This window comes from Alligator mississippiensis, chromosome 3, assembly GCF_030867095.1.
Source record: "Alligator mississippiensis isolate rAllMis1 chromosome 3, rAllMis1, whole genome shotgun sequence".
In the NCBI taxonomy this organism is placed as follows: domain Eukaryota; kingdom Metazoa; phylum Chordata; order Crocodylia; family Alligatoridae; genus Alligator; species Alligator mississippiensis.
This window is the reverse complement of record NC_081826.1, coordinates 86,516,623-86,532,762: the sequence shown is the minus strand read 5'-3', so window position 1 is coordinate 86,532,762 and position 16,140 is coordinate 86,516,623. Positions and strand designations below refer to the sequence as shown.

The window sequence follows — 16,140 nt, the reverse complement described above, 5'->3', positions numbered from 1 at the left end:
CAGGAGCTTTGAACAGCACCTGGTGCTGGGGCGCTTGCAGTTGTATAAGCAGTGAAATGCCTGTCGGCACTGAAAAAATAGCAGTGGCGCACTTTTGAACTAAAACGTATAGCAGGTGCTTTAGTTCAGAAGTGCACTGCCACCATTTTCTGCACACTGATGCGCATTTTGCTTATACAACTGCATGCAGCACAGTGCGCTTCTGCTCATGTGCAGAGCAGATGCAACTAATAGTCTGCTTGAAGCAGTGGCATCGCAGGGCGAAAAAGTATGTGTATAAATGCTCAATATTCTTAGCTGCTTGGAGTGAATCTTCTGTTCAGAAATTGATAGTCTTATTATTCTGTTAATGGGGACTCCTTGGTGCAAACTTATAGTGAGATAGTTCTTGTCCCAACATTTTATAAGCAAATTTCTTGAGATAGTTAATCAGATGCTAAAATACTTTTGAACTATAAACTGTAGATATCTTGAATTATATTAATTTGAACTCTCAACATGGATGAAAACATTGGCCAGGAATAGATATTGCGTTTGTCCTAAGACGAGTTGTGCCTGTGTTTGTTCTGGAACAGAAAAGGCCTGGGATTGCTGTGTACACATGTTGCCCTTCCAGTCAGGTTTTAATGAGTGGCTCAGTGTGCTGCCTCTCTTCTGCCATTGATGCAATGATGCAATCCCAGAAGAACCAGTTAGAAGCACTTTGCCATGTCTTGAGACAAACTGTTAGCACTTTTTATCCCATGAACCTTTTTAGGGTTTGTCCCAGAGCAACAGATATGGACAGCTGAATGGTTGCAATTTGTTCCAGGATAAAATGGTTTCTCCATCCATTTCATCCATTTGTTCCATAGATAAAATGTCTCTGTAGACACACTGCAGTCTAGTGACTTTTAGACTTCTGCTTATGAAAGAGAAACTGTAAGTAGTTACTCATATCCTGTATTTTTTTAAAAAAAACAGGTAGAGGGGTAAGAATATTTTAAAGCTTTACAAACAAAACAAACTACTTTCTTAAGGGGGTTCATTACTGATTTATTCTTTGGGGATACTGAATAAAGAATAGTTTGACATCTACTATAATTTTACATTTCCATTTCAAAATAAAAATGCAAAAATATGCACTCCTGTTCTGCCTATCTGTCCTGTATGCAGATTGGTTTGGGCCTTAAATAGCTAGACTTGCACGATTGGTTTGTGCAGTTTTTGGACCATAGCATTTTGTAAAACAGTTTAAAAGTAGAGTGAAAGTTCATTCCCTTCCTCAAGGTGATAAGTAGGATTTCTTTATGCTAACATAAAAATCAACGTAGGTAGTGATGACATAGTAGTTGAGAATGTTCTTGTGGTCTACAGTAGAGGTTACATGTTCAGAACGAACACTTAAGTATTCATTGAACAGAATTAGGGGTACACTGATATATCAGTTGGCAATTGGACCAGCACTAATGAAAGGAAAAATAACTTCATCAGCTTTTTTGGTCGTTGTAGCTGATAATTACGGCCATGTGCCTGGAGCACCCTGGTGAGCATTGTCTGGTCCCCTTGCCTTGCCACCAGCCTGAGCCCGCAGCAGACTACAGGGCCCGGTGAGGAGGGGGAGGGGGTGCTGCACTTGGCAACAAAGGGACCATTATAGGGTCCTGCTGCTGTCACAGCAGCTCTGTGTGTGCAGCAAGGGCCAGATCACTGGGGCTGCTGCGGAGACATTGGGCTGTGTGCAGGCGGAGTAATGCCGTGCGGGGGACGTTCCGCACCTCTGGGCACCAGACGCCTTTGAAAAAGTGGCTTCTCCCTGGTGGCCATGGGACCTCGGCTATGTGGGGTGCACCAGTGCTGAGGCAGTGGCATGCTCTGGGCCTCCAAATGCGCCCAGCGCCACTGTCCATGTGAGGGTTCCCCTGCCTGCCCAGGACGGCTGTATGGGCTGCACGGGGATTGGGGTTGTAGGTAGGAGCCATGGGTGAGGGGGGGCGATGTGTGGGGAATAAGGTGGTCACTGCCTTCCTTATTGATGGCTGGAGCAGGCAGGAGGTGAGTGCCTGAAATGTAGAACAAACAAAAAAAAGTTTATTTGTGTCAGTAGTTTAAAGTACCTTGCACTATTACTAAATATAGGTTATCAGATCAGCAGCTGTGGTTGGTTAATCATCAGCTGTTGGTATTGGCCAAGAAAATCTTTATTGGTGTACCCCTAAACAGACTGTCTTAATTAGGAGCCATGAAAGATGGATTGTGGGCCTGGCACAGAACCTCTGAAGTAGGTGTTTACTTGAAAGTTAAAGCAGCAAATATGCACCTGGTTTCTGTTGGTCTGTTGTAACACAACCCGTTTCCAGAACACAATTTACGTATTGAATAGTTTACATAGTGATAGTTACTGGTGGCTACTTTGCTTGCCTGACAACAATAATATTCAGGAGAGAAAAATAATTAAGAATATTTACTTAAAGTGTATGCTTTTTTCTTTGATGTTATAGTATATAAAAAAAAAATCAACATTTTAAAATGTATCAGTAAACATGCTATAAGTTTATGAAATGGTAATTCTAGTTCTTTTGCTCCTCTATCATTCCTTTTTGCCATTTTCTCTAAGCCTACGTATTTATGGTTGTATAAAATGTAACACAGGAAAACTAATAAAAACCTGTATCAACATCTTACCTTTCTGATAACTCTATACACTATTGTAGATTAAGTAATATCAGAAACTTGTATTTTATAGTAATATTTCTAATTGGTAAATTTGATGGGTATCCCAGTACTACTACTTAGCTGTAAGCATTTTACATTGTTTACAGATTTAAATAAACAGTATTCTTTTTGGGACAAAACGAGCCAGCCATAACTATATCACCTCAATTACAGTATGAGTCCCTAAACGCATCTCCTTCCTAGAAGACTAGAGAAAAAGTGTGTGTTTCTATTTTGTTCAACTAAAATGTGCTGTAAATCTGCAATCCTTAAACTGTAAACCCTTATTCAAGGGATGGTGATCACATGTTTTACGTATGGATACATATGTTAACCGAAATTAAAATCACTTGATTTCTATGAACTTATTTATCCATTGTGGATAAATGGTACTGCTGAGATTATTTAGAATTTTTTTTGACTGTTGTTAGCTCTATCTAGTCTGAATCAGAGCTTTACAGTGATTGTGTGATTGGACTGTTCATTTAGTTTGAAATCTGCTTGGGCATTGCCTATATCCTGGCTGCCTGCTGAATTTCTGTCCTAAAAGTTGCCTTCACCCTGTTGTTATAAACCTGGCAATAAGGAATACCTTTAGCGATATTCTTGGGAAAAGGAGAAGTCTTCCTAATTGGTTTAGTTTATTTTACGTCTCTCAAAACATTTTGCCTTTCTGAGCAAGTTAGTTTCTAGGATGCCACCCTGCCTTGCCTTCTGTCAAACAAAGCAGTTAAGGAACAGACTTCCTTATTTGCTATGAACTGTGAAAATGGAACTTCCCATTTCCAATCACACTCTTACATATCCATTTTTAAGGCATCTATCGCTGTGGCAGCTAATGCTTTGCAAGATGAAAAACAATTTGGGTACATCTTTACATATGGTCCTGACGTAGCACTGGGCACTTTTAATTAGCGGTCTGCACTAAGTAAAAGCTCCTGGCACTGCATCAGATACGGGTGGGTAAGTGGCGCAGTGCATGCCAGTGCTGAGAAAACAGCAGTGGTGTGTTTTAAATTAAAGCACTTTGAATGTGTTTTAGTGCAAAGTGAATCACCTGCCATTTTCTCAGCACTGATGCATGCTGTGCTGCTTACACACTTGTACCAGATGCAGCACTGGGAGCATCAATTACATGCTCCAGCAGACTCGTTTAATAGAGTCTGCTCCGATGCAAAATCCAGCCTGCTGGAGCAGACTCGGCATGTGTGAAAATGCCCCAACTTATGAGGGAATGTTGTATCCACACACAGTGGAGGAAATCTGTTCAGAAACAGGTAGCTGAGGACAAAGGAATAATTGAGTAATGCAGCAATGCCATTAACTATGCATAACCATGGTACAGGATGCCAGGTCATTAGGTTGATGGATTGTGGTGGTGATCAAGGTAAACAAAAATGGCTTTTGGGGGAGTTGGTTTCTAATTTGTTACATAGGAAGGCTGTGACTCTGCTACCTTTGGTTTCTTCTTAAGGGAGGATTAGTGTGGCTCTACATTAGTCCAGAGCACTGTCTCACTAATGCAAGACCAGGGCTGTTGCTAGTCTTCTCCTGAGATTAATAAAATGCTTTTGGCCTGGAAGCCATTACAGATACAGGCAGTGTAACTTCTTCTTCTTACGCCAGCGAGGTGAATGAACGCTACAGAGAAATATGCTGAGTTCTTATTGTGAGTTTTCCCTTGTGAATAGCAAGGGAATATCTTCTGGCTCCCAGATAAATACACAGAGTATATATGGTCTTTGGATAGAATAATTAATTATAAAACCTTTTATTTTAATTGTATTAATTAACATTTTTTTCTGGGACAATTTTTTGTATTAGTATTTTCCAGTAACCATCACAAAAGTAGAATTTGAGTGTATCTTGCTTGTGTAGATTTTCACTTTGTTTAATCTGTAGAAAATTTGTTTGGGCAATAAAAATACAATAAAATTAAACTTAGTAAATATTTAATATATTTTTATAAATTCACATCATATTTAATTTTTTTCTTTCAGAGAATTTGTTTAACCCTGGATAAAATTTTTTTAGTTTTTGATTTCCTAATAATTTTGGGAGGTTGATGGAATTAAATCTGGTCATTTAATATTGCAGACACCAACAGAGAATGCATGCATGCTGGTATGTAGCAACTAGGTTAATGTTATAACTGTGCTGTTTTCTTGACAGAAACCATAGTCCATTGATGAGTTTTGGAGCCAGCTTTGTCAGTTTTTTGGTAAGTTGGTAAGACAAAATAAGCAAAAAGTGTATTTGGGGAGCTTGAGGGTTTGTGGTTTGGTACCTTTGTCAGAGGTAGGTGTCCATTGAAAACCACTGCTATAAACTACACAAAAGGCATTTTAGTTGTTTTTCTTTTAATAAATCTTACCTCAGGCCAGCATTAAGAAAGTCTTGTTGGGTTTGCTTATCCAAGCTGATATGCTGAATCAGTAGAACATCACCACACAGTATCCTTGTATCTTGTTTCTTAAAAAGCTTCTGCTTGGTTAATGTTCTAAAGATAGCTGCAGTACTTCATATGCTTGTCGTTCAGAACTTCCATTAGATAAAGCATTAGAAAAAAATTGGTTGTCCTTAAGACCCTGTTTAGATAGATTCAGTTGAAGTTAGTGATCCTTTTATCAAGTAATACAATGCACCTGCTTATTGCCCATTAGACTGTAACCTTTTAATAAATTAATTAATATTTATTTATTTATTTGACTTTGAGGCAAGTTATATATGTGGTTAAATTATATAAAACAGTATCTGTACAGAGAGAAACTGTGTTGGATAACAGTAATTGAAAGTGAATTTATGTAACTTACATTAGATTAAAAAAAAGAGAATATAACAGTATTTTCAGTTTGTTTTTTAAATATCCAGTTTCTTTTAGAGAGAGTGGAGTCAGTTAATAAGCCTGATTTCAGTTTCTTGCAATTTCAGTAAAGCATACAAGCATAAACACCCGAGCCTGTATGTTTATTAGTATGCATGCTAATACATATATGTATATATATGAATGCAAATTTGGGTACCAGTTTATCCTCAGGTATTATTATAAAAGAATTTAGCATTTCTATGTAGCTATTATAGCAATAGCAGGTTAATGATTTTTGTCATTTTTCATTCGTATGTTATTTTTGGAAGAATGCTATGATGACATTTGAAGAAGAAAAAATGCAGTTAGCATGTGATGACTTGAAAGCCACAGAAAAATTGTGTGAGAGCGAAGAAGCTGGAGTTATAGAAACAATCAAGAATAAAATTAAAAAAAATGTAAGTGCAGCATCTGTAAAATATTAATGTGTGCTATGTAAGTATTTTTGAAAACTTCCTTCTAGCTTTCTAGTTCTCATTTGGCATTTAAAAATAGATTTTTGCAGCAGAGTTCTTTCTAATATCTGAGTTATAGCTGAGAATACTTTGGAGTAAAGGCAACTTGGCAGACTGGGTGGCCTTTTTTAAAGGGCTGTGCCACTTTGCCACCTTGAGAAAATCTACCCAAATTCAGCCAAGTTTAAAAGTCTTTGAAATATTTTAGTTTGCACTTTCTTAGTAGATATTTCTTAGACTTGTGACTCAGTTCTCCAAACATTTTTGACCCTACTGAGATGAGCTGGACTTCCTCTGCAATTGCCACTCCAGGATACTGTGGGGCAAGCCAAATTTCAGACATTGGATCAAGATTCAGCCTGTTCTCTGCTCTCAATAACCAGTCCTCTGAGGCCCAGGGAGAATGGCGGAGAAAATGGTCTTATTTGAATGTAGAGGATGATTCAGTCAGGTCTGTGGGAGGGCAGAGGGAGAAGACTGGAACAAGGAGCCTTTGGAAAGGAAGACTGGAAGCTGAGATGGAAAAGGGTTTGGTTGAGCAAGGAGACTAGTCTGTGTACAGACATTCAGATTATATGGGGGAATTCTCCCATGTTTGTTCTTCTGGTAGGACAATTTAACCATAGTCATATGTACAGACATTTGAATGCTGAGACCCTGAAGAGTGGAGAGCGTGCAGTGCTCACACCGTGTAGCCAGAGGGGGCCCTTGTGCATGCATCTTCACATGTTCTGTGTGCTCCCATAGTTTGCCTGAAAACAGATGGTAGCAGTGCATAGGGCAGCATTATTTTGTGCAATTCTCAGTCTGTTTATTAAGGTAGTACCATTTGAACATTTTGGGGGGTGGAGGGGGTGGGGAAGGAATCTACAGGATATGGTTGTGCTAAGCAAGGTCAATCTTGCTAGGTGTAGTGGATATAGATTAATTTATAAAATTCACAGAATTTTATATTGCTACTGTTCATTGTTATAATTATGATTTTTATAAAGAATGTGTTTGAACCACTAACAAAATCTGAAAAATGCCTGAAAAAATAGAAGTCAAAATGTCGGTTATATGTTTCTGTAAATACTTTTAAATCCTTATGATTTTTCACTTAGTTTTAAAAAGCATTTTATTTTTTGTTGTTTTTTGCATGCAGGTTGATGGCAGAAAATCTGCACCATCCATGATTGATCGACTCCAAAGACAGATAATTGTAGCAGACTGTCAAGTTTACTTGGCTGTGCTTTCTTTTGTAAAACAAGAATTGTCAGGTGTGCTGTAACTTTAATATTGTATTCTTTAACTTTTTTCCATGGCATGTATAGTAAATATTAGGGTATCACCAGGGATCTGGGTTTTCTGTTTCCAGTGGATTTTCTCCTTTAAAGGAGAAAATGCTGATCTTCCCCTTTGAAGCAGGTAACCATGCGTTTCCCCTTGCAGGCTGGCAGAGTTCCAGCCTGTAATAAGCTGCTTGGAGTTGCAGGGAGCAGGGCGAGGGTGTTAGATGCAGGGGGCTGATCACATTGCTCATACTGATAAAGATAATGGTTTAGTGAGAAAAAGAAGTTACATTTGAAACAAGGGCTTGGTAAAATTACTAGTGTAGTCATGGTGTTCTTAAAAATATATATTTGTCTGCTTGGATTTAAGCAACCCAATAATATATGTTCAATAGTTAAATATGTAATTATATCTCTAGTAATGCAGATGGAATGTTTATCAGATGAGTATTGTCATGAAAAAGGATCAACCTGCCCCTTTTCAAGGAGAAGGGGAAAGCTCTTTCTTGGGAGACCTTGGGAATAAGAAGCAGCCTTATTCAGTTTACCTTTCTTGAGAGGACCCCTTGCAGCTAGCCCTGGTGCAGATTCACAGAAGTCAGCCTTCTGGCTTTGAGACCCTGGCTCTTTTCAGTCTTCGACTTCTCCAGTGACCTGTAGCACCCCCATCTCTGAGAGCTGCTTATTTTTCGTCAGCCCCTGGGGAGGAGGGAATGTTTTCTTCTTTTAAAGAGGAGGGGTCAGAGTGCTCACATCCCAAATGGCACAGAAAACTACTTCAAAACAGCCAGTCCTTGATGCCATGCCAATTCCCCTTTACCTCACTGGCCACGTCCAGATGAGCGGAGGCATGTGGTATCTGGTGCTGCAGACACATCTGCAGTGCCACATACTTCATGTTGCTCTTTTCTGTGCTGCAAGGGAGCAGTATCTGGAGGGTAGGGAAGAAGGGGCTGTGGCTTGACCCCTGCATATCCATGGGGTCAACAAAAAAAACAACAGAGTGGCACATGTGAGGACAGCCTGTGCAGCTCGAAACGAGCCTGGACAGCTGGAGCTGCACTGCAGCTGCTAGCTAGTCTCTGCGCACCTGGATCGTCACTGCTGCAGCCCTGGGAGGCCCCCAAGACCCTGGGTAAATGTCCTCATAAGTGCTGGCCCCAGCCTGTCCTACCCCTGGGGTAACTTGCTGTGCGCCAGAGCGTGCGTGGCACAGATGTTCCCCAGGGACAAGTAGCGGCGGCACAAGGTGCACCACTGCTATTTGTCCCCGGAGAACCAAATGTCCATGCGTGTGTGGATGCGGCCACTTGGACTTCATTCTGCCTGCCCTAGGGCCATTTCTGCTTCCTCTCCCCCTTTCTTCGAGAGCGTCACTTATTCTCTACAGGTAGTCAGCCGTATTTGTGACAAAAACAGTTACAAAACTATAGTCTTGCTTTGGGACAGCAATCACCCAGTAAAACGAAACAGTCATGGGGACCCAATCAGGAGGCAGTCTCTGGGTCCTTCTGCTAGCCCAGACTCCCAGTTACATCTGAGGTGGGAGGGGTCATATAGATGTCCTACATAGGGAACTATTCATAGTAACATGCTTGCACTGAGCCTCCCCAAAAAACATTCTTAGTAAGAACTGCAAGCTTCAACTCTGCCTACTTAGCTTCCTTTGTTAAAGTGTATTCTTTATGTTCACTGAATGTTGTTGCTGCCTTGGAAAATAAACAAGAAGTACAATTTTATTTTAGGATTGTTATCTCTAGTATCTTTTAGAAATGTACACTAATACAGTAGGACTATAAGGTTCAGTTGATTTGGTATAATGTAGGGTAGGGGTCAGTAACCTATGGCACATGAGCCACATCTGGTAGAACACAGCTGTGCTGAGCTGGTTGTTCCCTCCACAGGCCTACTTGATGCTCTCTCATGCCTTTACTTATCTTTGCTGTGGTGGGGCTGGGTGTCTGCAGCGAGGGTATACAAAATCAGCTTGAGCTCCCTGGAGCAGCAGAGTTGAGACCCACGTCGGCCAAAGTTTGTGGACCCCTGAATTAGGATTTTCCACTTTCCTGGTACCAATACTAATATCCCTTGTTCAGCTGGTCCTAGTTTCACATGTCCCAGAAGCCTTTGTATGGGAATTGGAACAAGTATTTAAGATCTGAGCATGTGAGTTGGATTAGCTGTAAGTAGAGGAAAATTGTTTTCTGTAGAAACTCAGAGAATGTGGGGAAAAAGCTGGCATCCCCTGTGCCCAGGCAATAGCTGGCAACCGTGCTCAGAATACGAGGAAGATGGCAAATTGCTGAACAAAGTGATTTTGAATTAACTCCATGCAAAATAGCACTGTTATCTCAGTCTAAGCCATCACAAGCATGTTTGTCTGACCTGCATTTAAAAACTTCCAGTGACAGAGATTCTGCTTTCTCTTCCATCTCTTCCCACTACTTAACCACCTTGATATCTGGATACAGTAGAATCCAAATACTTTGCAAATCCTTGTCTTTGCAAGGGGGTAGGAATCTAATCCTGCAAAGTAACCTGAAGTTTGCAGAGCTGCAACAAATAGCTCCGTAGGACTGCTGAGATGCTCCAGATGCTTGTTTTAGCTTTCCATTTCAAAGGCCACTGTTTTCATCTGATGTGTTGGACTGCTTATGAGCTTCAGCTGAATAGAGAAGCAGCACCTTTGAGGAAGCGCTGCAGTAAACAGTTGTGTGACTTAATTTGGTAATTTGCTGCAAATTAAGTTGTTTGCAGACCACATAGATAAGAAACATCTGGGTTTTCCCATACTAAAAATGAAAAAGTTGAATAATTTCTATTGGACTTAGGGCAGAAGGAGGTTCATAAACCTAAATCAGGTCTCTGATACAAAACTGTTTCCAGTTTCCGTCCCATTCCTTGAGCCTTTTTGTAATCTAAAGACCTTCACCTGTTTGTTCATAGGAAAAATGCCACTGTTATATTTATATTTAAAGACCAAGAGAAGGCTGTTAGAAGTAATTGACCAAACCAAACCAAAACAAAAAGCCCCAATGCAGGGAAGTAACATCCAGATCACAATAAAAAATGGTTAAGAACATGGTATCTTTTGTTATGTAGAGATTTATTTTCTTCAAAAACATATTTTTTTTTTTTTTTTTGGCAAGACATCTAGATTTTTTCTTGGGGAGTAAACCAACTTGGGCAAGTACATTTCAGTTCTCAGCTTAGGGCTGGAAAATCACTTGCTTTTGCAAAACAGTTTGGTGGCAGCTGCATAAAAAAACATAAGCACTGGAAAATACTTGCCACCTGGTAACCCTTTGGGCTAAAGGCATTCAAACTTTCCAAACATACATTTGCTATATTCATCTTTAAAAAAAAAAAAAAAAGAACTTGGTGATCTTTTGTGTTTGTCTGCCTTCTAATGAAGTCAGCTTACTTCCAACAGTTCACATAGCATTTCTGTTGGATGTTAAAACTACTTGATAATTTACCATGACTGCCATAACACTCATAATAGAAAAATAGGACTGGAAGAGGCTATCTAATATCTGCCTTTATAAAAGGCACTGTCATTTCTGTCTAAACTATTGTAGGCATATATTTGTCTGACTTTTAAAAATTTCCAATGACAGAGATTCCACGATCTCTTTAGTCTCTTCCCAGTGCATAATCACCCTTATAATTAGAAAGTTCTTCTTAATGTTTACCAGTCACCCATGTTACAGTTTAAAAGCATTACTACTTGTTCTGTGTCCACAAGGAATGGAATAATTGATCACCATCCTCTTTATATCAACCCTTTGCTATCTGAAGACTGCTATCAAATCCCTTGTTAGTCTTCTCTAAATAATCCCAGTTTTTCTGGCCTTTCCTTGTATGTTATGTCCTCCAGATCTCTAATATATTTATTTTTTTTTCCTTTGGACTTGCTTCAGTTTGTCCACGTGTTTCTTAAAGTGGGTTGCCCCAAACTGGATTTAGTGCCAGGTGAGGTCTTACTGAATGCTGAATAAGTGGTGATAGGGGTCAATATTGGGGAGTCTCAAAATCAAGATTGTACCCAAACAATTAAGTAGTTTGTATTTATGAGAGAGAGAGGGAGATTGAGATTTATGGTTTTAACATTTCTCACTATACCATATCAAAGCATACATTATTTTATTAGTGAACTTTCAGAAAGGCAGCATATTTTTGTGTGTGTGTGTGTATATATGTTCAGTGTAAAGAAAGTAGTCATCAGTATCTAATGATCTTATCCTTACAGATTACATTTCAGCTAGTGACTTTGATAAGTGAAATGTGTTCGTTCCTGCCCCCCCCCAATGTCTACTGCATTGCTGTACAGAGTTGCATTAGTATTTGTCTTGTGGTGAACCACATAACTACTGACTCCTTCTCTGCAGCAAAAAGGTGGCCTGAAGTAACATTGGCCTCGGAATATAGCTAAATCATTGCAGCATTTTGAATTTTTCATTACAATAGGTAACTTAATTTTTCATTTTGAAGGAGTAAAAATAACTAATTTGGGATGCCTACAGTCAGAACTTCAAGACTGCTGCATTCATAGGGCACTCTGAACAGAACAGTTGGGGGTGGGTCAACAGTCTGATTTTTATTTTTATTTTTTTTACGGATTCATAGTATTGTTTAATTTAAAATATTTTTTCTAGATGACATTTTAATAAAACAAATCAAGTTTTGCATTTAAAATCTTTCATCATTCTTCTTTTAAATGTGTCTATTAGTTCTTCTCTAAGTAACAAAATGATGATTGCTGCTAATTCCTACAGGTCTGTGGTTTTTATGTAAAGTATCCAAAGAAGGAGAATTTGCTTTAGAATAGTCTTTTTAATCTTATGGAAGATAATTTGTCATTTACAGTTTTTGTATTGTTAAATAATTCCCTGACGTTTTTTTCTGTCTTCAGCATACATAAAAGGTGGGTGGATCCTTCGTAAAGCCTGGAAAATTTACAATAAATGTTATCTGGACATTAATACACTTCAGGAAATATATCAGAAGAAGTTAACTCAGGACTCCTTGACTTCTGATGCTGCAAATGATAATCATATCTCTGCAGAAGGTGTAACGGAGGATTCGCTAAACAGGCTGAAAGGTGCTGTTAGCTTTGGATATGGACTTTTTCATCTTTGCATATCCATGGTGCCCCCAAACCTACTCAAAATCATCAACCTGCTGGGTTTTCCTGGAGACCGCCTACAGGGGCTTTCTTCACTGATGTATGCAAGTGAAAGTAAGGACATGAAGGCCCCTTTAGCTACGTGAGTAGCTATATTGAAATGCTTTGGTAGATAACTTAGTACTGAGAGTAAGTAAACTATAAACAAGTACAACCAGCAACAAATAAAACCTTGTTGCTGTTAAAGGAAGCCTCAGCTGATGTTGTTTAACATGCCGTAGTTTTCTGAGTTTGTTATATGTTAGTTATAAGAATTGATTAACAATATTTTTATTGTCCAGGCAGATTGTGTTGGTGATTTAATGCTGGGGAATGCAGCTTTCTGCAGCCTTTTGTTCTGTCAAAAGGAGCATATTTGCTTAAAGTAGGGTACTTGAAAGGGTCTCCCTAAGATTTAGATTATCTAAAAAGAAGCCTAAAAAAAAGATTTAAAAAGCAGATATTTTCCATATGAGTTGTAGCAACTATTAACTTCTGTCTAGTTATAGGTATTTATTTTAATGTGATGACTTCTGTTTTTAATTACCTTTCAGTATGTAAAATAAAAAACAGAACTTTTTTTTCATAGGCAAAGAGACCTATTTTTGTTGGCCTCCTCGCGGTGGCATGCCCACTTTAATGGGAGTTTCCAACCCTACATGTTGTATTCTGGTGCCTTTTGTAGATTATCCTTCCTTCAGGTTTAAGTTAGAGCTCGTAATGAAGGTAATTTTACTATTCAGTCCTACAAAGATCAGACCTTCATTTCTGGTACTGTTGTGGGAATGACCTTGTACTAGAGGTGTTACAAACATGCCTCAAATTGGATCCCGACCTCAGGGACCCCTCCTGGGTGGTATCTGTGGGGCCAACAGCAACTATAGTAGGGCTGTGTTGGGGCTGCAGCATGGAGCTACGTTCATGCAGCAGCCTTGGTCTGGGATGTGCAGTGGCATGGGGCTGCATTCAGGCAGCAGAATGGGTCTGGGGGCTGGTGCCAATGGCCCTATCCTTTGGGGTACAGGGATCCTGGATTCTGCAGCAGTCTATACCCCGCAACTTGTATTAGCCTGCCAGAGTACTGGTGGGCCAGATGAAATAGTTCTTTAGCCCAGATCTGGCCCATGGGCCATATGTTTGAAATCCCTGCCTTGCACCAGATCTGTAAGCTTCAAGTTGGCACTAAATCCTTCCTTTTTAACTGATTTTTAATACAGTACTGAAATCAAAAAGACATGACTATCAACCATACATTTAAAACAAATCCTTTCTTCCTGAAAAGAAAGATCAGAATTCTAATCAGTTAATCAGTTTTAACTGTAAACAGCCAAATATTCATTCCTTAATGTCTTACTATAATGTGCCATCTGAGGAGAAAAGGATATGCCCACTGTTTCTTGGTGGTGAACCCACCATACTTTATCCTCACTTCTGCAATGATTCTGGTCTGGGTCACTTATTTGGTGAAATTTTGGAGCACTGGGTGCACTGTACATCTGTGGTGTACATAGACTTTTAACTTCTTGCTTTATGATGAATTTTCAGATTTAATTATTTTTAAAAAGTTCCTTTAGCTCAAGAAATGTTGAAGACACAATTTCATCCAATGCTTTGGAGATTCTACTTTCCTGTACTCCAGTGACAGTTAGGAATAATCTAGTTTATAAAATAATGTCAGATTTAGTTTTTAGCCAAGTTATAGCATCTGACTAAATAGGCTATAACCTACAAAACTTATGTTTTTCTGAATGAGTTAGGACATGGTGGCACCGTTAAGACTGCTTTCACCCAGCATAAATAAAAGAAGAATCATGTACTGCTTGTTTTATTTTTTTTTCCCTTCAGTACCTCTTAACTTTTGCCTACAAAGAAATCATCTGCTGTAAATTGAAAAGTGCACTAAAGTAATTTTTGTACTTTGTGTTTTTCTTCAGATTAGCTTTGCTGTGGTACCACACAGTAGTTCGCCCTTTTTTTGCTTTGGATGGCAGCGATAGCAAGGCAGGACTGCAAGAGGCAAAGGAGATCCTGCTGAAAAAAGAAGCAGCTTATCCAAATTCATCTTTATTTATGTTCTTCAAGGGAAGAATACAACGGTTAGAGGTAGTGTATGTTATCACCATCCTAACAACTTTTTTAAAAATGATAAATAAATGTTTTATTCTCATACAAATAGCTCATCTTCTTAAAATCTCCAGTTAATATATTGAAAATATTGATGAATAACATTTCTCATTTTCTACCGTGCCCTTTCTTATTGCGGTCTGTCCAGGTAGTTAGCCTCTTTTAGTAGTTCCTTGAAATCTAGTTTTCTTCTATTTAGAAATCAAGCTGGAGTATTTTTAATCCAAGCGGTGAACCATGATCAGAATAGGGTTGTTCTCTGGAGAAAAAAGTTGCAAATGCTGTCTGTTGTGTAAAAGTGTTTTTTCAGCCATTGTAACAGGCTCAAGTTCTGGCATTGAACTCTTTCCTCCCAGTTTACCCTTAATAGTCTGAGACAGGCAAAAGTATTTTAAATGCCTTCTGTCATTTAGTTGACTATGCTGTTGTTTCTGTCAGTGTCAGAATATTCCTAGGGATGCTAGAATAAAAAAATCACCAAGAGATCACTCTTCAATTCTGATATCTATGACTCCTTTATATTGTTTCTGGATAAACTGCTGCCAGTATGTTGAAATGCTGTCTCAACCCAAAAACTTCTAGAGCTAATACTGACCTTAATAATCCCACTCATTTTCCCCTGGACTTATGGCTGACTTTCTCAAGTTGACCTTGCTGTTTCTGAATAGGAAGCAGGAGTAACAGAAGGAAGTCTTTCAAACCTATCTTGCAAGACAGACTGGAGTTACATGAATCTTTCCTGGCTTTGTGCAGAAGTACTTTAGTAAGCTTCCTTGCTGAGCTGTTTTTGTGCAGCACTGGTAAATCTGGGGACATGTATGGTAACTATTGAAACAATACGTTGTTGCCGTTTTGATGGAAAGATATTTAATCACCTTTCCCTGAATTCTCAGCATTGTTCTGTATGGATGTGTGTTCCAAAGTTGGGTCTTTGGGTTTTTTTTTTTTAAGACATTTTGTTGAGTCAAGAATGCATTTACAGAACATACATTGCAGTAGTTTAAAACATGTAGAGTTGTTAATGGTGAGTCTGATCTTGTAAGTAGAAATGTTTCTGTATCTTATGCATAAGAAGGATTAGAGTCTTTAAACTTCTATTTCCGTGGTTAGCCTTACAGAGTCAGTCTCTCTCACTTCCCCCCCCACCCCCCGCACCCCCAAGGCTGACCAGGGTAATAAGTTTTCTTTAGCCATTGGAACTACAAATGTGTGTGCCGTGTAACTTCAGTTGATATCATAGACAGCTACAGTTTCATCATATTAAGTATGTTGGTGTTACTTTTGTGAAGATATAAAAATCGAGCAATATATTTTGGCTTTGTAAGTCTTGAGCCCAGACCAGCCATTCAAGAGTTAGAGGCAGTCAAATGTGCAAGGCTGGACAGCGAGAGAGAAAAGTCCGTGTAGTAGGTAGATTTGAGAATTCTGTAAATAGGTATCTGAAGTTATGCTGATGGCTGAGGTCCCCAGGGCATAAGATGTAGAAAAAGAAGTGAGGAGACCAAGGACCGATCTGTGTAAAACTTGAGAGACTGGGAAGATGTGAAGAGGAGGAAGTGACAA

General features: G+C 39.1%; 1 protein-coding gene across 2 annotated transcripts in view; it reads left to right on the top strand.

Moving 5' to 3' along the window:
* Positions 1-16,140, top strand: part of TTC39C (tetratricopeptide repeat domain 39C) — a 64,209-nt gene that overhangs the window by 14,818 nt on the left and 33,251 nt on the right. For both annotated transcript variants that reach the window (XM_006264484.4, XM_019487240.2), the window contains exons 2-6: positions 4,867-4,915; positions 5,830-5,958; positions 7,160-7,274; positions 12,202-12,556; positions 14,388-14,556. In XM_006264484.4, coding sequence (XP_006264546.1) covers positions 4,867-4,915; positions 5,830-5,958; positions 7,160-7,274; positions 12,202-12,556; positions 14,388-14,556 — 817 coding nt within the window. The remainder of the gene's footprint in view (positions 1-4,866; positions 4,916-5,829; positions 5,959-7,159; positions 7,275-12,201; positions 12,557-14,387; positions 14,557-16,140) is intronic.